Source organism: Arvicola amphibius, chromosome X (assembly GCF_903992535.2).
Source record: "Arvicola amphibius chromosome X, mArvAmp1.2, whole genome shotgun sequence".
In the NCBI taxonomy this organism is placed as follows: Eukaryota; Metazoa; Chordata; class Mammalia; order Rodentia; family Cricetidae; genus Arvicola; species Arvicola amphibius.
In genome coordinates this window covers 86,169,593-86,190,885 of record NC_052065.1, presented here as the reverse complement: position 1 = coordinate 86,190,885, position 21,293 = coordinate 86,169,593, and the positions used below count along the sequence as shown (strand labels likewise).

Sequence of the window (21,293 nt, the reverse complement as noted above, 5' to 3'; positions counted from 1 at the left end):
CTCCATGTAACAATGTTTGGTTGTGGGGCTAGTGGGAGATGTTTTGATTATGAGGTCTCCAACTTTAGGAATGGACTTAATAATATTATTGTGGAAGTGGGTTTGTTATAATTGTAGATGAGCTCTCTTTTTCCATACCTGCCTCCTTTCTATTTTGTGCATGTACTTTGTTGCCATTCTAAACCTTCAACCATGGGATGATGGAACAAAAAGGACCTTCTAAGATGTGTGAAGTGAAATGAGTCCGATTCAAAAAGACAATTGTTGCATTTTCCATATTCAGAGTCTGTATTTAAAAAAATACATAAGTATATAAGGGGAGGTGTTTTGGAATAGGAAGGCTATCAGTGTGTATGTGGGGAGGGGGTAAAAGAGGGCAATGTGCTGTGAATATGAACAAAATAGATTATCTCCACTGTTCTAGTTTTCTTTCTATTGTTGTGATAAATACCATGACCCATAGTAAATTGGAGAGGAAATGGTTTATCTTATTGTGTATTGTCCATGATGAAGGGGAGTCAGGGCAGGAACCTGGAGGCAAGAGCTACTGCAGAGGCTTTGGAGGATGCTGCTTACTGATGTGCTCCTCATGGCTTTCTCACGCTTCATATAGAATCCAGAACTAGGCATTACAGGGGTGACACTGCCCACAGTGGATTGGGTCCTCCTACATCAATCATTAGTGAAGAAAATGCACCACAGGCTTGCCCACAGGCCATCCTGTTGGGAATATTTTCTCAATCGAGGTTACTTCTTCAAAAAAAGACTCTAACTTCTGTCAAATTGGCAGAAAACTAGCCAACACATGTATGAAAATATAAGGAAGTTCATCATCTTGAATAACTAGATACTTAAAAATCCTTCATTAAATTGCATCCACAAGGGTTATAGTGTGGTTCAGTGTGTGTGAGGCCCTGGGTCCCTTATCACCAGAAAGATAAAATCAATAAATAAAATAATTTATAAATTAACATTTTAATTCAGTAAATTAAAAAAAAGACTAGATATTATACCTCTGTGTTAAAGTTCCTAGCTCCAGCGCCGTGAACCAAGTATATTTTTTCTTTATAAAATTAACCAGCCTGTGGTATTCTGTTACAGTAATCTGTTGTAATTTTTTGCTTACTGGTCTTTTTAAAAAATAGTTTTTTATTTTTTATGTGAATGAATGTTTTGCCTGAACATATATCTGTATATCGTGTGTGTAGTTCCATAGAGGCCAGAGGAGAGTTTGGAGTTATGGATGGTATGAGCCCACATATGGGTGCTGAGAAGCTAACCTAGATCCCTGAGAAGAGCAGCAGCTGGTGTTCTTAACCACCGAACAATTTCCCCAGCCCCTCACTCTTTCAACATTTTTTATCTTTGGAAAAGGTTTTCATTCACCCCCATTTTTAAATGATTGATTTTATTTTTAATTGTATGTGTGTTTAAGTAGGGTATGTGCTCATGGGTGCAGGTACTTGGAAATGCCAATGTATTGGATCCCCTGGAGCTGGCATTCTACACAGTTGTGATCCACTGTCATGGGTGGTGGGAATTAAAATCAGTCCTCTGTATGAACAGAAAGCTCTCCTAACAACCGAGCCATCCTTCTAGCCACGCATGTGTGTTTGAACAATATTTCTTGTGATGTAGATTTTTAAATAGATTGTATTTTTTTAATATCTTAGAGATGTTGTTCCACCGTTTTCATTAATAGTGTGCTTCCATCATTATCCCTGTGTATCAGTATGCACTATACCTTGTCCCCTACTCTAACTTTTCTTCTTATTTCTGGTTTTAAGTGCTTTGTTTACGGTATTCTACATGTCACAACTTTGTTTGTATATTGTTCTTGAAGTTCATTTGCCTTCTTGTATCTGTGAACTTAACAGTACTTTTCAAATTTAGTCATGATTTTTCTGCATTACTTTAGCGTTCCTACTTTTATTCATTACTCTATTTTGAATATTTACATGTGCAGCAGACAGTTTGGAGTTGTACTGTAACTCATTACATTTCTTTTATTTCACAATTTTTCTTACTGTGCATCATTTTGTATATTAGCATGTCTTCATGCTAATTATCTTTCAACTGTGATGTCTAATTTGTTGTTCATGTCGTGTCGTGTATGTTTGACCTCCAACACTGTAGTTTTATGTTTCTAGGTTTGACTTTAGTGTTTTTTTTACAGCTCCCATATCCCTACTTGAGTTTTCAAACACGTGGAATGCAGCCATAGTAACCATCCTTAGTGACTTTGTTAATTCCAATATTGGAATTTGTTGAACATTTTTAATTGATCTTGTTCCAAATTATGCATTGAATTTTCCTGATTTTCGGCAGGCTTGTTAACTTTTAATGGGTGCTAGATAAGGATGAATTTTACTTTGTCAGGTGTTTTCTATTTTTGTATCATAAACATTCCTGGGCTCTGTATTGAGATTCCTGGGAACTGCTTGGAAACACTTAAGTTACTTGAAAGTGGACTGATTCTTTCAGGTTTTTCTGGTTAGCTTTGGTAGGCAGGCTCAGAGCAATTCATAATGTAGGCCTAATTGTTTCCCACTACTGAGGTAATAAGGCTTAGTTCTGGAGCCAGTGGTCTATGAATCATGAGGTTTTACAGTCGGGCTGCGGAAAGAGACACTGCTACTGGTCCTACTTGAATGGTAGGCACAGTGCTTTTCAACCCTTTCAGGTGGGTCACTCCCTGACCAGGAGTAATTCCATCACAGGGGCGCCTTGTATTGGTTAGTCCTTTGCTTGAAAGAGGCTTGAAGGGCTCTCTTTATGGCGTTCTACCACATACTCTGTCTCGAGAACTCTAATCACCTAAGGTTTGCTCAGGTTAATCTTAGCCTTCTCAATCTGGGGGGCTCAGCAGGCTTTTCCTGGTTTCTTCCTCTATGCTTTGGCCAGAAAATTCTCTCTAGATAGTAAACTAGAAAGATGAAAGGTCTCACCCTGTGTATGCCCCATCTCATAGAGATCACAGCCTCACATTGCCTCATGTTCAAAATACATGAGACACCATTGTTGCATGTATTATGCCGATTTATTGTTCTTACAGGCAAGGAAGATATGTATTCTTAGTCATTTCATCTTGAATATCAGTAGATGTGACCTTTGGGAACTCTCAATGATTATGACCAATTTGTAGCTCAGTTTCAGTTGTCACCTTTCAAACATGTTGGCACCATCACATTACTTATTTGATATAACCAAATCCACTCTAAATGCCTATTTTCAAATACATACAGAATCTGGCATCCAGTAATGCAAACCTCTCAGAAGGAACCAGTGTTTGCAGCAGAGCTGGGCCTTGTGATGTAGGTGTGGGTGAGCTGGCCCTGAAGGCGTAAAAACAGGAAGACTGGTCTACCTCTTGCTCCTTGCTCCATGGGGTGAATCAGCAGGGACAACACTGGAGAGCTCGCCCTAGTGGCGAGGATCCGGGAGACCTGGTGGGTTGACCAACCCTGCAGCGATGAGTTGGCCCACCCCAACATCCACCCCATCTGTAGTCTGCTGGAGCCCACGAAGGAACAAGTCCTGCACACCCAAAGCTGCAGGATCTCCACGACAAAGGACAACAACAGGACATCCAAGAGGAGTCCAGTGAGGCCCAGCAGTGATAGTGTAGCAGAAACCAGCGGCTTCGAACCAGACCAAGGACACTTTGCAGTGAACACTGGCCAGTAAAGATGTATGGACAAAGGGGTCTACTGCATGACTCACTCTGTCACACTTTTTGTTTTTCTCTTAAAATGAAGGGAAGAATAGATTAATAGGATCAAGATGCATGATGGGAAAGATACAAAGAATAAATACAAAGTTAATAAGACAGAGTCTGTGTATACCATACAAACATTGACTCAGCAAGAGTGGTTTAATGTAGGGCCTCATGGATAAATTAACATCCTTTGAACAAATCTAGTTCCCTTCCTTTTGCTTAGTAAGCTATTAAATTTTACCAGAATTGCTCATTATCCTTTGGTAGAAAATGACTGTTAGTCCATTAGAGTTGACATGTTAAAGCATAATGTAATTAGCATTGTAAGTTTAGAAAAACATTTAATATCACGTCAGCCTTTTAGCTCTTGAGCATGGGTCAGGTTTTCAGAAATCCTTTTATTATCTGTAAGCCTCTCTGCATACTTTCTTTTCTTAAAAAGGCTGAAAGCATCACATACTGTCTAGCTAGAGTTAAATTCATGATCAACCCATATTCTTGAAAATAAAATGAGCATTTTTCCAAGATGTCGTAGAATCTGGAGGTATAAATTTCCATCATAAAGCGATGGTACATGCAGGTGTAGCTCAGCGGTACAGTAGTTTCCGATAATGAGCTAGGCTTTTTAAAAAGCTGCTACGCAGCATCTCTGTGTTCACACAAATTTAAGCATTTTACATGTTTTCAAACTCATTTAACCTTTACCAAACAAGCTCAGGTGTGTAGATTCAGTTACAAATGTATAAATACATTTTTACAAATAAAGAAGGCACTGGTGGGATGTAGCAACTTACACAGAGTCACATAGTGAATGATAGAGTTGAGACTCAGATTCAGCCTGGTTCCACAGTCCAAGGGTTTAAGACCAGCACCCATACTGTATCAGAAAAATAACTGTTTTTTCCCTTCTCTCGGCTCTGATACTGCTTTTCAACTTTTGTGGATCTAAATCTAGACACATAAATAGAAATAGATCTCTGAATGAAGACACTCATTAAAATCACTGATTCATTGAAAGCATACTGTATGACAGCTACTATTCCAAACTTCTGACCATGTGAATGCATATCCAAGAATGTCTTTTAAGGAAGTCATATCTGGCAGAAGCTTCTAGTTTGGTCACAAATATTACCATCTTCACATTTATAAATAGCCTCCATGTTTGAGAGAGAGGGAGGGTATTAGTGTCTCCAACAAACGTAACACAGAATAAAATGTGTTGTGTTTGCTTTCTCCTGCAAGAAGTGTTTTTTTATTAAATTATATAATTTTACAAATTTTCACCTCCTCCCCTCTTCCCATTTCCCTTCCCCTCCTCCCACCCCCTCCCTCTCCCTCTCCAGTCCAAGGAGCAGTCAGGGTTCCCTGCCCTGTGGGAAGTCCAAGTTCCTCCCCCCATCCATCCAGGTCTAGGAAGGTGAGGATCCAAACAGACTAGGTTCCCACAAAGCCAGTACATACAGTAGAATCAAAACCCAGTGCCATTGTCCTTGGCTTCTCAGTCAGCCCTCCTTGTCAGCCACGTTCAGAGAGTCCGGTTTGATCGCATGCTCCATCAATCCCAGTCCAGTTGGCCTTGGTGAGCTCCCATTAGATCAGTCCCATTTTCTCGGTGAATGGACACACCCCTCACGGTCCTGACTTCCTTGCTCATGTTCTCCCTCCTTCTGCTCCTCATTTGGACCTTGGGAGCTCAATCACTCTTCATTTTTTGAACACCAATACTGATTTTAACCCTAATGCTATTAAGGAGATGCATATATCTGAATGGCTTTCTTGGGTGTTTCAAAAGGCCATATAGCTAATAAATAGAGCCAGACTTTGCATCCAGGACTGTCTGATGCCACTCTTTTCATTATTCATTCTTTCTTTTTTTCATTTTAAAAGCTATCTTTGGAATTTAAGTTACTTTAAGATAGCTTCTTCATATGAGGGTGTGTGCCTAGTCTTATTGTAACTTATCATTATGCAGTGTTCAGTTGATATCTCAGGGAGGCCTGCTCTTTTCTGAAGGGAAATGGAGGAGCAATGGATCATGGGAGAGGGGAAGAGTGGGAGCACTAGGAGGAGTGGAGGAAGGGGAATCTGTGGTCGGGATGTAATATATAATAGAGAAATAACAAAAAGAGAAAAGATAGTGTCTTCTTTCTCTTCTTAAAACCTAACTTTGTTGGAGTTAGCATTAATGTTTACACACTATATTATATCTTACTCTATAGGACCAGGGTAGAGACTATGTAGAATTCTATGTTTACTAAACCAAAGTTATTGTTCAACTTTCCTATATATTTCTTATTTTTTCTACTAGAACTATTATTAATTGAGATATGGGTCAACTTTCTGTTCTTGCGGCTAAATTTACAGTTTCTCCCCTTGCTTTGGTATTTGTATGGAATATTATCCTCATCTTTAGCAATAAATGCATGCGATTGCTAACTAAAGAAGCTGCTTATTCTAGAATACCTTGTTCTGGGCCTAGGCCCTACCAAAATACTATTTCAATGAAATTTGACAGTACGTGACTCCACAGAATGAACAAATTGTCCACCAGCACTCAAGTTTTGACAAGCGATCTTAGCCATGACTTGGCCCTTTTGACTATACATTTGTGAATGAATGGAACTGAAGTGGTGTAACAAGTTTTCTTAGACTTTGACTTCACTATTATTAAGTTCTAGTGTCCATAAACTGAGAGTGTCTGAATGGCCATAACTTTTTCTATAACTTTGTGTTTGTCTGATTTTCTGACTTTAACTGTGCTTGTGCCTCTCTTGACTTTCTTAATTCTTTTTTTAAATATTTATTTACTTATTATGTATGCAATATTCTGTCTGTGTGTATGCCTGCAGGCCAGAAGAGGACACCAGACCTCATTACAGATGGTTGTGAGCCATCATGTGGTTGCTGGGAATTGAACTCAGGACCTTTGGAAGAGCAAGCAATGCTCTTAACCGCTGAGCCTTCTCTCCAGCCCCGACTTTCTTAATTCTTGTTTTCAAAATGTGATGTTATCATTTGCCCTAAAATGGTATTATTTAATTAATTGTACAGGAAAGCATTACCTTTTATTCCATATATTACCTTCTGAATTCCTAGAAAATATTTGCAAACAGCCACAGTGGAGGAGGGGGTGGGTGAGGCAAATGGTAGATTTATTTGCTAAGGTATTAAAGACATATTTAGTCCATCTTCTTTGACCTATGAGTTAATTAGAAGTGTCTGGTAAATTTTCAGACAGTATTGAGATTAGAATTATCTTTTAAAATTAACTTTTTATTTAATTTCCTTGAAGCCAAAGATTGTGACTTATATGAAAAATACATTTTTTTTAATTTCCTGAGACAAATATTACAACCTAGTACATGTTTAGTTCTTGGGGTAAATATTCCAAGTGTGTTTGAGAAGTATACCTCCAATTGGATATATAGTCCTTTATATACCATTTAAATCAAGTTTCTTATATTATTCATCTTGTTTATATTTTTAATAATTATTTTGGTTTTAGTTTTTTGAAACAGGTATTCATATATGCTAAGCCTCAAACTTGCTAAGTAGCAAAGATGCCCTGAACTTCTAATCTTCCTGTCTGTGCCTCCTGAGTGCTGGGGTTGCAGGCATGAGGCACCAAAGTATGTTGATAAGGTGCTGGGCCTTGAATCCAGGGCTTCATGCATACAAGGAAAGCCCTCTATTGATTGAGCTACATATCCAGCTGTAATCATATGATGTTCTAATGTAAAAAAGCATTACCAAAGGTGCTTGATGGATTTCTAATGTGTGTGTAGTGACTTATAAACTTCTTCATTGTCAAGAATACTTAAGACTTAAGAGGCATAGAGGTTGGCTCCAACTCATCTTATCCTTGTCCTTTATCAACAAAAGTACACACAGGGCTAGAAAGATGGTTCAGTGGATAATAATGCATATTACTCTTCCAGAGGACACTGGTTATGTTCTCGGCACCCGTGTGGAGTAGCTCACAACTGCCTGTAACTTTACCTCCATGAGCTATGAGATACCATGTGTATGCTGGTATACCTTTGTATCTGCATACTCATGGTACACACATGCACACACATACATACACAATCACACACACTCTCTCTCTCATACACACACCTTAAAAACACTCGTTTTAATAAGGCAAAATCTACTTAGTCTGTAAAAACTTTCACATGTAATGGTGTTCTCTTTTTTGTCTCTTTCTATCTCTCCCTCCCCTGTCTATGTAAGACAGAATTAGATATTTAAGTAAGTTTTCATAGTTTTAATTTACAATACCTTGATAGCATGTACAAAGTACTGTGTTCATGTGCGCAAATTTCTGAAAGGCAGGGACCATGGTTTAGTCATCTCTGTATCTCCAGTGCTTTGCAAAATATTTTATAGAGTGGTGCTCAACAAATGTTTACGAAATGGAAGAAGCTGCTCTCGAGTGCAGGGCTAGTGAGAGTTATTTGGGAAGTAGCGGGGGTGGTAGAATCTTTTGAAGAATTACCAGGAAGCTGACTAAATTCTAGGAACACAGGAGCTAGTCAAGAATGAAGAACTGAGCCTGAACTCGTAGTCCCCTTCAATGCAGAGACCTCTGCCTGATTATTTGGGTTAATAGAATTGAGACTTGAGAATACAGAATAATAAAGCTGGATGTCAAGGACATACTTTGTGGAGGAAGGTTGACTCAGCTGGTTCTACGATGTTTTTTAAAATGCTTATTCTGAATGGCCCAGCCGTTTCCCAGAGTCATGAGTAGTTTCTCAAAACAATAACTGTAGGGCATGGTTCAAGTGTGAAAGTAGAAACAGTGACTAGATCAGGCTCTTTTTACCTTCTCTCTTTAGCTTGCCTCAAGGATGAGGTAGCCCAGAGAAAGGCTACCTAGGGCTGTGCAGTTATTCTGGATTTAATCTGGACTTCATCTTTGTGAAATGAATTGTTCTTTTATTTCAGACAACTCTCGTCACTTTCCTTGCCCGGTTGCTTTGAAGAAAGAAGAGTAGAAGATAAGGAGTCGGAGACGAATCCATCATGTCGGAGCTACTAGACCTCTCCTTTCTGTCTGATATGGAAAGGGATTTGATCCTCAGTGTTCTGCAGAGAGATGAGGAACTCAGAAAAGCAGATGAGAAAAGGATTAGGTAAGAGTCCCAGAAATAGTATGTAATTCCAGGCTTTCAACCAAGGATACCCAAGCTTTTCCATTGTTTCTTGACTCACTGTCGGAATGACGTATATGATTTTACAGCTCAGTGGGTCAAGTTGGGCTCCTCGTTTGTTCTTTTTATTTATTTTTCAGAGAGGATGGCTGTCTACAACACAGGCACAGCTCTTGCTTTCAAAATGGATATTCACATTTATTTTATTGATTTTGACTGCGCTCTACATTTTTCTCTGCTCCTCTGCCTCTCTCCTCCCCCTTTCAACCCTGTAGCTTTGGAGCCTGTGCTAGAACTTGCTATTAGACCAGGCTAGCCTTGAACTCACAGAGATCCACCTGCCTCTGCCTTCTGAGTGCTGGGATTAAAGGCACATGCCACCACCACCCAGCCCAAGTTTTTCTTTTTACACAACCCCAGTAGAGTTACTGTCATTACCTCAGTTTGTTAAAATCCTAAACCCACTCGTGCTTCTCCTTTTGGGTCTTGACAGGAAACTGAAGAATGAGCTACTGGAGATAAAACGGAAAGGTGCCAAAAGGGGCAGCCAGCACTACAGTGATCGAACCTGTGCCCGGTGCCAGGAGAGCCTGGGCCGTTTGGTTCCCAAGAGCAACACTTGTGTGGGTTGTAATCATTTAGTGTGTCGAGAATGTCGCATTGTGGAAAGTAATGGCTCCTGGAGGTGCAAGGTGTGCGCCAAGGAAATGTGAGTGTCACTCAGCAGTCTAGTAAGGAAGAGGGATGAGTCAGGCTGTAGTGTGACTTTTTCTGGTCAAGTGTGTTAGTTGAATGTCAAGAGTCATTGTTTATACATCCCACTTGTTCTTTTCTTTTCTCCCAGAGAGCTGAAGAAAGCAACTGGCGATTGGTTTTATGATCAGAAAGTAAACCGCTTTGCGTACAGGACAGGCAGCGAGATAATCAGGATGTCCCTGCGCAGGAAGCCTGCAGGTATCGAACAGGCCTACAGGCTGTTCCCGGAAGGACCTTAGCCTCAGGGGTAACTCGGCTTCTGTGGAATCCAGCTATAGTCTGGCCAGTGGTGATTTCACTCCGGGGGCTCAGCCAGGTTGTGGGAATATAAAAGAATGTGTTCCGTTGTGTCAGCAAGTGTGTGTTTTAGGGGAGATGCTTTGAAGGTTGTTTCCCTCTTTACCCTGGTTACTACTACCCGCCATGCTTTTGTTTTAAAGCAAATAAAAGAGAGCCAGTGGAACAGCCCCTCCTTCATCAGACACAGATAGGCGATATCTGGCCAGGAAGAAAGAGCATCCAGGAACAACGGAAGGAACACAGGTAAGAGCCAAGGAATTAGTATTGCTCAATTCTACTATTACTTTTACTTCATTTTCTAAAATAATAGGCATTATTAGAGGGAACTTGGAAAGTACAGATAAAATCAAAGGAGAAAAAAATCAATAGTGATCCCATTAGCGCTATGTAAATATCAACATTTTGGAAAAAGAAAGCTATTAACTCTGTTTTTTTTTTTTTTTTTTTTTTTTTGAGGCAGGGTTTCTCGGTGTAGCCCTGGCTGTCTTGGAACTCGCTCTGTAGCTCTGTAGAGTTGGTTGGCCTCAAACTCAATGAAATCTGCCTGGCTCTGCCTCCAAGTGCTGGTATTAAAGGCATGCAGCACCACCATCCGGTGAAAGCTATTAACTCTGAACAGAGATTTATTTACTTAGAAAGGTGTGTGTCTGTATGCAGGTATATGCACATGTGTGCAGGTGCTTTCAGAGTCCAGAGGGTGTTAGACACCCTGGAGTTGGACCCCTAGGCAGTTTTGAGGTGCCTGACAAAGGTGCTGGGAACTGAACTTGGGTCTTCTGCCACGGCAGTAAGCATCCTTAACTGTGGAACTGCTTTTGTCTCTCTGGTCCCAGAGAGCTTTCTTCCACACGCTCCTAAACTTTTCTTCTATTCTCACTGTTTGTTATTAAAATTATTTAATTTTTTGGCCAGGCTTTGTAATATTTTCTTTCTGTTATGCAGCCATAAATCAACAGACTTTTAAATCTGGTTTACTTTTAGTTTCGTATTTATAAGGATTGTTTGCTTGCAATCAAGGCTCACACGGTGGCTTCTCTACTCTTGAATTCTTTACTTTGGCTTGATTTCTTGGTTGTCTAGATTTCATTATTGGGAAATTGCTTCAAGAAGGGTTTGTGATGTTTATTGCGTTCTTTCACGTTCAGAATACCTGTCAACTACCTTTGCACTTGAATAGAATCTTAGTTGCGCATTACCGGCTTCAGTCATGTTTCCTTTCTGTTGTCTTCTGCCATTGAACCTAACTATGAAGAAGACCACCTTGACATTTTTACCCCTCTAAGTAACTTTGTGTTTGTACATGCACAAGTGCACATAGGTGTGCATGGGTATTAGAATTTGTGTGGATCAATGATATCAATTGGATGAATTTACTGGAAAAAATAGTTTTTTCTTGAATATTGGTCATTGAAAAGTGTACATCACAGATGATTATTCTGAGCTGTTTTACCCTGGTATATGATATACTCTTGGTGGTAGTTTTCTTCATAGTTGGAATTTTTCGGTACCATGTCCTTAAACATTTTTCCTGTTAAGGGCACCACCTCAAGGATATTGGATTTCACTTAACCTCTATTTCTATAATGCTTTTTAAAAACTGTATGATACAAAAGTGAAAGAGAAAGATGGAAGTAATTAACTGTGGAGACCCCAATATATTCTTTCCCTCTATGCTATTTGGATTTGGGACATTATTTTTCTCCCCTCTTACCTCTTCCCTTCCCTTCTCTATTTTCTGACTTAATTAAATGGCCTGCATAAATTATCTTGTTTAGATTTTAGTTTTGATTTTTTCAATTTTTAATCATTTTTTGTTGTTTTATCATCTTGTATTTGAGCTCGTGCACTTTAACAAGTCTGCCTAATGCTTGTGCAAACAGAGCAACATCTATTTATGCAAAATAAGATAGCTGTGACAGTGCTGTATGATGGAAATTTGTGAGGCCACCATCATATATGCGCTCCCCATTGGGGGGAAATATCATCATATATCACATAGCTGGTCTTTTAAACTAATTTTCTTTTTTCTTTTTTTAAATTTATTTATTTATTTATTTATTTTGGTTTTTCGAGACAGGGTTTCTCTGCAGCTTTTTTTTTTTTTTTTTTTTTTTTAGAGCCTGTCCTGGAACTAGCTCTTGTAGACCAGGCTGGCCTCGAACTCACAGAGATCCGCCTGCCTCTGCCTCCCGAGTGCTGGGATTAAAGGCGTGCGCCACCACCGCCCGGCTATTTTTTTAAAAGATTATTAAATTTCATTTTGAAGTTAAGAATAGGACATGCATCTATTCACTTAAAAAAAGATTTTTAAACTTTATTTTGGAGCTAAGAACCAAACTCGGGGGCTTGTGCTTGCTAGGCAAGGGATCTAGCACTGAGCTAATTGCCAACCCAAGATTTAAGATTTTTAACTGATACAAAAGGTGTATATACTTATGGAATAGCATGTGGTATTTTAATAAAAGCATACATCATGTAACTTACATCAAGTTAAGTAAAGCTACGTTTTGTAATTCTCACCTCTTATGGTGAAAATGTTCAAAACTGTTTCTTTTTATAAAGATATAGTACACAGAGTCATATATAGTCAAATAAATGGAGACTTGCGCACTAAAACTTTACACTGATCTAACTATAACTTAGTACCCTCCCAGTCTCCCTTCTTCTGACAAGCACTGTTTTACTCCTGTGTGTATGGGAAATTTTCCTGCTTGCATGAATGTGTACCACATTCATTCCTTGTGCCTGCTGAGGCCAGCAGAGTATATTGGATCCCCTGGTTGTGAGCTGCCATGTGGATGCTGGGAATTGAGCCAGGACCCTCATGATGAGGAACCACTCTCCAGCCCCGTTTTACCTATTCTTCTGTAACCCTAAAGGAGAGATGGAAAGTAGGTTGTAGTCTCAATGTGTATCTTCTGAACATTAAAAAGTTTTTGTTTCCTGATTTATTTTTGTCTGTATAGTGTGTGTGTGTGTGTGTGTGTGTGTGTGTGTGTGTGTGTGTGTCTGTCTCTCTGTCTGTGTGTGTACCTGAGGAGACCAGAGGAAGACATCAGGTATCCTGCCCTAACATCCTCTGCCTTATTCCCTTGGAGCAGGGTCTTCCACCAAGCATGGAGCTAGGCTGGATGCCATGTCTCAGTGGTCCTTGTCCTCCTTCCACACAAAGCAGTGGGTTCAGGCACGTGGTAATACCTGGGTTTTACATGGAATCTAGGGATTGAAACTTAGAAATGCTTAGAAAGCAAGCATCCCTGATCCATCTCATCAGCTCCCCAAATCTTTGGTTTTCTTAACTATAGGTTTTTTAAAATTTTGATTTTGTGGACTTATACTTTACCCCATTTGTTTGTTTCTGGTGTTTTTTAGGCATGTGTTGTGAGGAGATTTTCTTTAATTTTCCCAATGAGAAAAGATTTTATTACACTTTTTATGATTGTTAAGAAAATCCTGGATAGAACTGGTGGCACATATCTGTATTTTTAGCTACTCGTGAGGCTGAAGTAGGAGGACCACAAGCTCGAGGCCACTTTGGGCTATATAGTAAAACCAAAGATTGAAAAGAAGTATACAGAAACATGATAGTTAAGTTCTCCAGTAATCTAATTTTCTTTGCCCAATCGATAACCTTTGATAACTTTGACATGTGACCTACCAAAGGTCTCCATACACACCCATGTGAGTTAAACACCTGCATTTTAATTCTTTTTAAAAGATGATAGCATGGACATGTTAAGTCTAAAATTGAAAGAAAACTTAAAAAAACAGCAATACAGGCAATCCTATAGAAAGGAGCAAAAGATCTGAAGAGATATTTTATTAAAGATAATATGAAGATAATATGTTCAACATAATTAATCACTAGAAGAATGCAAATAAAATAGCAATGAGATGTCACATGCCCACCAGAATAACTGTCATTTCAAAAGCTAGTGAGTGCTAGATGTGAGACAGCTGAAATCCTCATTCCCTTCTGTGGAGTAATGTTTTCCGTGGTCAGCTGCTCTGGGAAAGTTGAGTCTTTTAAAAGGTTCACTGTACACCTACTGTGTGATTCCAGTGTTTCATTAATAGATATGTAACCCAAGAGAAGTCAAAGCATATGCCTATCCAAAGACTTGTACATGCATATTCATAGATGTTTCATTTATTTTTTAAGACAGTAAGGAATTATTATTATTTTTATTTGGCAGTGCTGGGAATCGAACTTAGGGCCTCATACATGCTAGGCAAGTGGTCTTGTAGTAAATTATATTCCCAGCCATGGAATTAAAAAAACATTTCAATGTATGGCCTGGAGAGATGGCTCGGTTGGTAGAGTGGCTTGCCACTCTAATGTGAACACTAGAGTGTAGATCCTCTGCCCCACTTAGTAGTTGCTTTGGTGTAGCAGTTGGGGAAGCTTTGGCAAAGAATCACACAGCAAGATGATGGTTCACTATGTCAGCCAGAAAGCCTGCCTCCATATATGAGGAGGAGAGGGATCTAGGAGGACACCCAATGTTAATCTTGGACACACACACACACACACACACACACACACACACACTTGTGCCTACATATATGTAAACACTTATACAGCCATGCGTACCACACACATATATTTTAGATATTTCATCACAGAACTAATTAAATTATTTTACATTTATAAAATTCTGGAAAGCAAGAATTGAAGCAAATTTAGCAACTATACATATAGTATATAAAACCAAAAGATGGCATATTAATAGTAATGATGCAAATTTGATACGTTACACAATCCTACTCTAGTAAACTACTTCTCTGCTTGCTTTTTTATCTCCTTTTCTCCTTTTTGAGACTTTCTCAGGCGCAGGCGACTAGAGCTGCAGTGAAGTTTTGTGGGCGGCGTGCTGGCCATGTCATGCGCCCAACACAGCGTTTGACAGTACTGTTCCTCAGCCTCTGGCCCTCACAGTCTCTTCATCCTTCTGTGATGTCTCCTGAGCCTTGGCGGGGGGCGGGGGGTGGAGGGCAGAAGGGGGAGAGATGGGAGAATGGTTGATGTAGATGTTGCATATAGGGCTAATCGCTTAGTAGACACTTATATGCAGTACTTTGATGAGTCATAACTCTCTGTGTTAACTGCTGACCACTGAAGAGAGAAACTTATTTGGCCAAAATTGAGGGCAGCACTGTTTATGGGTGTGAGTATAAATACTTAGAAAGCAGTTGGACAACATGCCATTTACTAACACAGTTATAGGCTTTCCCCCAGGGCTTCTGACCTCCTGAGTCATGGGCTTTTGATCAGGTTGTCAGCAACAGGTCTAAATTCTTTCTTTAGAGCAGTTAGTTATCCCCATAAACTTCATGCCACTGTTGCTCCCGTGGGTACATTTTGCCTGGCAGGTCAGTATTGTAGCATGTAGGGTTGACTTCATGGATACCAATGATGTAACTTTTACTTCCCAGTGGTCTACATAGCATCTTCCAGGACCATGAAAGCTTATCAGTAGGAATGAAGTAGTTGTATGGCCTTGTCCATTGATTTCTGAGTCTGTCTTTGTGACAGTGCCATGTTCTTTTTATTACTGTGGCTCTGTAGTATAACTTGAAGTCAGGGATGGTGATATCTTCAGCAGTATTCTTTTTGTTCATGGTTGGCTACTGGGGTCTCTTGTGCTTTTTTTATGAGTTTTAAGATTTTTTTTCTATTTCTGTGAAGATTGTCACTGGAAATATGGTAGGGATTGTTTGAATCTGTAAATTGCTTTTAGTAAAATAGCCATTTTCCCATATTGATTTTTTCCTTTTTTCATGTATGGAAAAGGAATTAATTTTTTTATTAAAAATTTCTGCCTCCTCCTCGCCTCCCATTTACCTCCCCCTCCTCCCTCCACTCCCCCTCCTTCTCCTGTCCGAAGAGCAGTAAGGGTTCCCTGCCCTGTGGGAAGTCCAAGTTCCTCCCCACTCCATCCAGGTCTAGGAAGGTGAGCATCCAAACAGTCTAGCCCCCCCCCCCCAAAGCCAGTATATGTAGTAGGATCAAAATCCAGTGCCATTGTCCTTGGCTTCTCAGCAGCCCTCATTATCCGCCATGATCAGGGAGTCCAGTTTTATCCCATGCTTTTTCAGTCCCAGTCCAGCTGGCCTTGGTGAGCTCTGATTAGATCAGCCCCATCATCTCGGTGGGTGTGTGCACCCCTTGCGGTCCTGACTTCCTTGCTCATGATCTCCCTCCTTTTGCTCCTCATTTGAACCTTGGGAGCTCAGTCTGGTGCTCCATTGTGGGGCTCTGTCTCTATCTCCATCCATCGCCAGATGAAGATTCTATGGTGAAATGCAAGATATTCATCAGTATGGCTATAGGTTTTTTTTTCAATCAATGAACCTGGGAGATCTTTCCATTTTCTACTATAGTCCCCAATTCATTTTTTCAGTGCTTTAATGTTTTTATTGTAGAAGTCATTCACACCCTTGCTTAGGTTTATTCCAGTGTATTTTTAGGCTATTATGACTGGAACTGTTTTCTTTTCCAGTTTGCTTGTCATTGTGTATAGAAAGACTAGTGACTTTTGTGTATTGATTTTATGTCTTGCACTTTGTTGAAGGCATTCATCAGTTTCAAACATTTTCTGGTGGTCCCTTTAGGGTCTATTATGTATACAATAGTATATAATAGCTTCATTCATGATAGCTAAAACTGGGAAACAAGTGTCCACCAACAGGCGAGTGATAAACTGGTTTGTTTATGCCACAGAGTACTAATCTGGTAATGAAAGACATGAACTATTAATACATGCAGTATCATGAATGGATTTCAAAATACATATATTGAGTGAAAAACACTAAACAAAAACATTACCTATATATTGGGTGTGGTAACGCAAACCTTTGGTCCCAGCAGTTAGAAGACAGGGCTGAGGCAGGTGGATCGCTGAGTTGAAGGCTGGCCTGGTCTACATAGCAAATAAACTAGCCAGAGCTACCTAGTGAGAGGACACCCCCAAACAAACAAAAACAGAACAAAACAAAAAAGAACACTTCCTCTATGAGTCTTTTTGATTCTGTTATATAATTTCAAAAAATACAAACTAATTTTGAGCGAAAGAACTAGATCAACATTTGCCTGGAACCAGGGTCTGGAAGGGGAGGGACGGATTGCTTAGGGGCATGGAGACACTTTGGAGAGTGATTATTTTGTTCCTTAACTAAGCTGTAGCAGTAGCTTTGATGTGCATGTCTCTTGCCAGAAATCATCAGCGTGCGTAATTAAGCACGTACAGCTTATTTGTGTCAATTAGTTAAAAACAGCAGAAAACTGCAACCCAGGCACTTCTCCAACACCAGAGCTCTTCATTAGTTTCTATGCTTGTGTGCTGTTGGACTGTATATATGTACCGTGATTTTATCAGAGAGCCTTGGGGGCATGAGTCATCTGTTCCAGGTGATGAGGCCCCTTATTCCTTTGTAGTTAAGGTTAAAAATGGCTTGGATTTGCTGAACTTGATTAACGCATCTGACATCACTGCTCAGAATGTAATTTCTGAAATCTACTGCTTCTGGCTGTCTATGACCTCTTGTCTCATTGAATTGAGAAGCCTCTTATTTATTATAAACATGAAAACAGATTGAGCATAAGTGATTTTTACATAAAATTATGGAGCCTCAGAGATAATTGAATTCAACCCTTTTATTTTTATAGAAAAGAGAGCAGGATAAATGATTTACCTGAGATCATACAGATAAAGACCAGGACTCCTATCTTTGAGTTTATTTTTACTGCACAGATGTCAAATAATTGCTTTTTTGCCCTACGGTTGTTTACATCAGCTCAGGATCAGAACATATTCATCTTTAGGGAAGAAAAAGAGAAAAGAAAAGAAATACAAGCACCAAACAATCCATGGACCATTGTTTAGTGACTCTAGAGGAATGACTGTTTGAAGTTCCTTTTTACTTCGCAGTGAAGCTGACAAAGGAATGGTTTTTGAGGAAAAAGAAAACCAAGCTCCTTGCTGTGTCTCGTGTGATGAAGCTGGTACAGTTGTTGAGAATAACCTCTCTCTCACCTGTATATGAAGATTTCAACTCAGCTCCTTCTGTTTGCACAGACCTAGCTCAAACATCACCTGACAAGTTGGGAAGTTTATTCTCCGCTGGCAGAGACGTTGGGATCGTATAGATTTGGTTACCTTGTTTTTGTTCATTTCTTTTCCAAATGTGTGTGAAAGCTTACAGTGTGCCAGATGTTGTTTTGTGCACTGGGATGCTATAGTGTGTACAAAAAAGTCCCTTGTTTGTAGATTGTAGATTTGGGAGTAGGGAACGCACAAGGCAAATAATAAAATGTATAGTCTGTCAGATGTTGACAAGCATGAGGGTGACGATTATCCAGAGTGAAGGGATGTGGAGTGTCAGAAACACGCTGTTTTCCTCAGGATAGTAGGGTAAATCCCAATAATGAGACATTGGAAAAAATTCAGGGGCAAACATGGAGGGTATTTGGAGAGTAGGAGGAGCATTGTAGACAGAAAACTAAGCAGGTTTAAATAACTCAGAACGAGTTTGTCACATATGTAATCTGGAGTTGAGTTGGGGGGTGTCGGTACATGGAAATATGCACAGTAATGGATGGGAAGCCAGTCGTGAAAGACTTTGTTGACCCCTGTCGAGATTATAATTTATTTTGAGAGAGTGGAAGATGTCAGAATTGATGTTATAATTTTATTGCTTTTTTGTTGTTGTTTACAAATTGAGGTTAAAATTTATGTAACATTAAAACATAATTTTCAATTTTGTAAAGTTCGAATCTATGAGTGTTAGAAATTTTAGGCTGTTGTGCAACCAGCACAGCTATTGTCAGAACATCCCTACCACTCCAAAAAGGAACCTTGTACGTTAACTAGTCCCTGCTAGTTCTTCCATCCTTTTCTCTGTGGTCTACCTCTCTGTATTTGCATACCCTGGGCTTATCCTCTGAATTGAGTCACGCCAACTGTGGGCATTCTGATTGGTTTGTTCAGTTAGCACAAAAATTTCAACATTCATCCATGTTTCTGTATATACTTGAGTTTTATGCTCATTTCTAGTTGAATAATATTCCTTTGAATTGCTATACAATATTTTGGTTGTCCCTTCATCTATAGATGGGCACTTGGACTATTCCTACCTTTCAAGTACTAAGAACAATGCTACGGGAGACCAGGGAGATGGCTCAGCTGTTGAGAGCACTTGTTCCTCTTGCAGAGGACCTGGGTTTGGGTCCCAGCACCCATTTGGTGATTCACAACTGTTTGTAACTCTGGCTTCACATGATCCTGTGCTCTATTACTGCCCTCTATGGGCACCAGGTATGCACATGGCACAGACATCCATGCAGGCAAAACATTAATACACATAAAATAAATGATTTTTTTTTTTTTGGTTTTTCGAGACAGGGTTTCTCTGTGGCTTTGGAGCCTGTCCTGGAACTAGCTCTTGTAGACCAGGCTGGTCTCGAACTCACAGAGATCCGCCTGCCTCTGCCTCCCGAGTGCTGGGATTAAAGGCGTGCGCCACCACCGCCCGGCCACATAAAATAAATGAATGAATGAATTCTAAAGAAATCAGGGAAATAGGGGTAATGTTACCACCAGGTATGGTGTTGCAGGCCTGTAATCGTAGCAATCTGGAGGCAAAGGCAGGTGTATCTCTGTGAGTTCAAGGACAGCCTGTTCTGCATAGAAAGAAGGACACGTTTTGGGTACTTAGAAAGTAGATCGTAGTCTTCTGGTATGTAGAGTGTGAAGAGGGAAGGGTGAGAGATGAACCTGGAGACGTTAGAAGCAGCAGGTCATTATAAGTTTCCTGTTAGGCTAAGGGGGTTAAACACAGTTTCCACAGAAAAGGGAAATGACTTAAGTGTTTGCAGTCTCCTCCCATGGTTGGGGATGCAGCTTAGTGGGAGAATATTTGCTTAGGGCACGTGAGGCCCTAAGTGTGAGTCCCAGCATTGTAAATCTGACTCCCATTTATGTTTCAAAAAATCACTCAGGTTACTACTATGGACCAGAGGGAAAGATACCTATCCAAAGGCAGGAGACCTCACTTCCCATAAAAGACCAGATTTTGGGTTTTGTTCAAATGTAAACACCGGATCTTGGTTTTTATTCTAGAGTAAACACCAGGTCGTGGATTTTATTCTAGAGTAAACACCAGGTCGTGGTTTTTATTCTAGTGTGCCATTCGAAGTGCCGAAGCTGAGGAGTGGAAAGAGCGCGCTGGAAGCTGAGAGCGAAAGTCTGGATAGCTACACAGCTGACTCGGATAGCACCTCCAGGTGGGGTTTCCTGCCTCTCTCACCTCTGACCATGCTGAGCTTTCATTTTCTTCTCTAGCAGCACGATGCAGGTTTCTTCTACCTTGAATGTTCCTGGCATCTGTCCCAGGGCTCTTTGCTGCGACCTCAGCAGGAGTCCTCCCTTTAATACTTCTGCTGACCAGGCTCTGAGCACAGCTTCCTGGAGTGAGCTAACTTCCCTGGGATGCTGCACGGTGGAGGATTGGAGGATTCTGCCACTCTCCCGTAGGAGAGGGAGAGTGTGCACCTGTGTGGGGGCAAGGTTGCTTGCCTGATTGTCCGCACTCCTTCCAGCTGACTTGGCAGTGAAACGTGACTTTTCAGTTTGGTTGCTATGGTCATGGTAGTGCCTCTCTTTCCTGGCTAGTGCTTTGGGGCCTGGCTAGAAGAGGACGGGGACTTGGTTCTAACTTCTGATATTTCTAGGAGAGATTCTCTGGATAAATCTGGACTCTTCCCAGAATGGAAGAAGATGTCTGCTCCCAAATCTCAAGTTGAAAAGGTAAACTGCAAGGCTATTGGTTTAACTTCTTTTTCTCTTCCTCCCTCCCTCCCTTTCCCCCTTCCCTCCCTCCCTTTCCCCCTTCCCTTTCCCCCTTCCCTCCCTCCCTCCCTCCTTCCGTTTCCCCCTTCCCTCCCTCCCTCCCTCCCTCCCCTCCTGTCTTCTTATCTCAAGTCAGAATTTAAATCAGGAATTCAGCTAAAATTTTACTTAGATTCATTTGGAAATATTTCAAAGGTCTTGGCTGAAATGTGCGCGGACATCTTTCCTTTAAGTTGGTTATAATTGGGTTCCGATCTGGCCCATAAGCTGTTTGTGAGTACCCTTTACTCGTTTCTTTGGTCTACCTGCTGGTCTTTTCCCATGCCCTTGCCCTTGTTCCCTTTTAGGAAATTCAGCCAGGGAGTCAAAATGCACTCTGTGTTGACGAGGGTGACATGATATTCAAGAAGAACACCAGAAAAATCCTGAGGCCTTCAGGTAGCCTTCCCTTCATGGCTACATGGGGCTCATTCATGTTCTGAGGGCTTTTGCTGTCTCTTAGTATGGAGTACA

At 40.4% G+C, this 21,293-nt stretch overlaps 1 protein-coding gene across 2 annotated transcripts in view; it reads left to right on the top strand.

Moving 5' to 3' along the window:
- Positions 1 to 21,293, top strand: part of Sytl4 (synaptotagmin like 4) — a 62,067-nt gene that overhangs the window by 18,445 nt on the left and 22,329 nt on the right. For both annotated transcript variants that reach the window (XM_038316297.1, XM_038316296.1), the window contains exons 2-8: positions 8,669 to 8,856; positions 9,368 to 9,583; positions 9,719 to 9,828; positions 10,071 to 10,173; positions 20,114 to 20,215; positions 20,663 to 20,738; positions 21,128 to 21,218. In XM_038316297.1, the coding sequence (XP_038172225.1) occupies positions 8,747 to 8,856; positions 9,368 to 9,583; positions 9,719 to 9,828; positions 10,071 to 10,173; positions 20,114 to 20,215; positions 20,663 to 20,738; positions 21,128 to 21,218 (808 nt within the window). In that variant the 5' untranslated portion in view covers positions 8,669 to 8,746. The remainder of the gene's footprint in view (positions 1 to 8,668; positions 8,857 to 9,367; positions 9,584 to 9,718; positions 9,829 to 10,070; positions 10,174 to 20,113; positions 20,216 to 20,662; positions 20,739 to 21,127; positions 21,219 to 21,293) is intronic.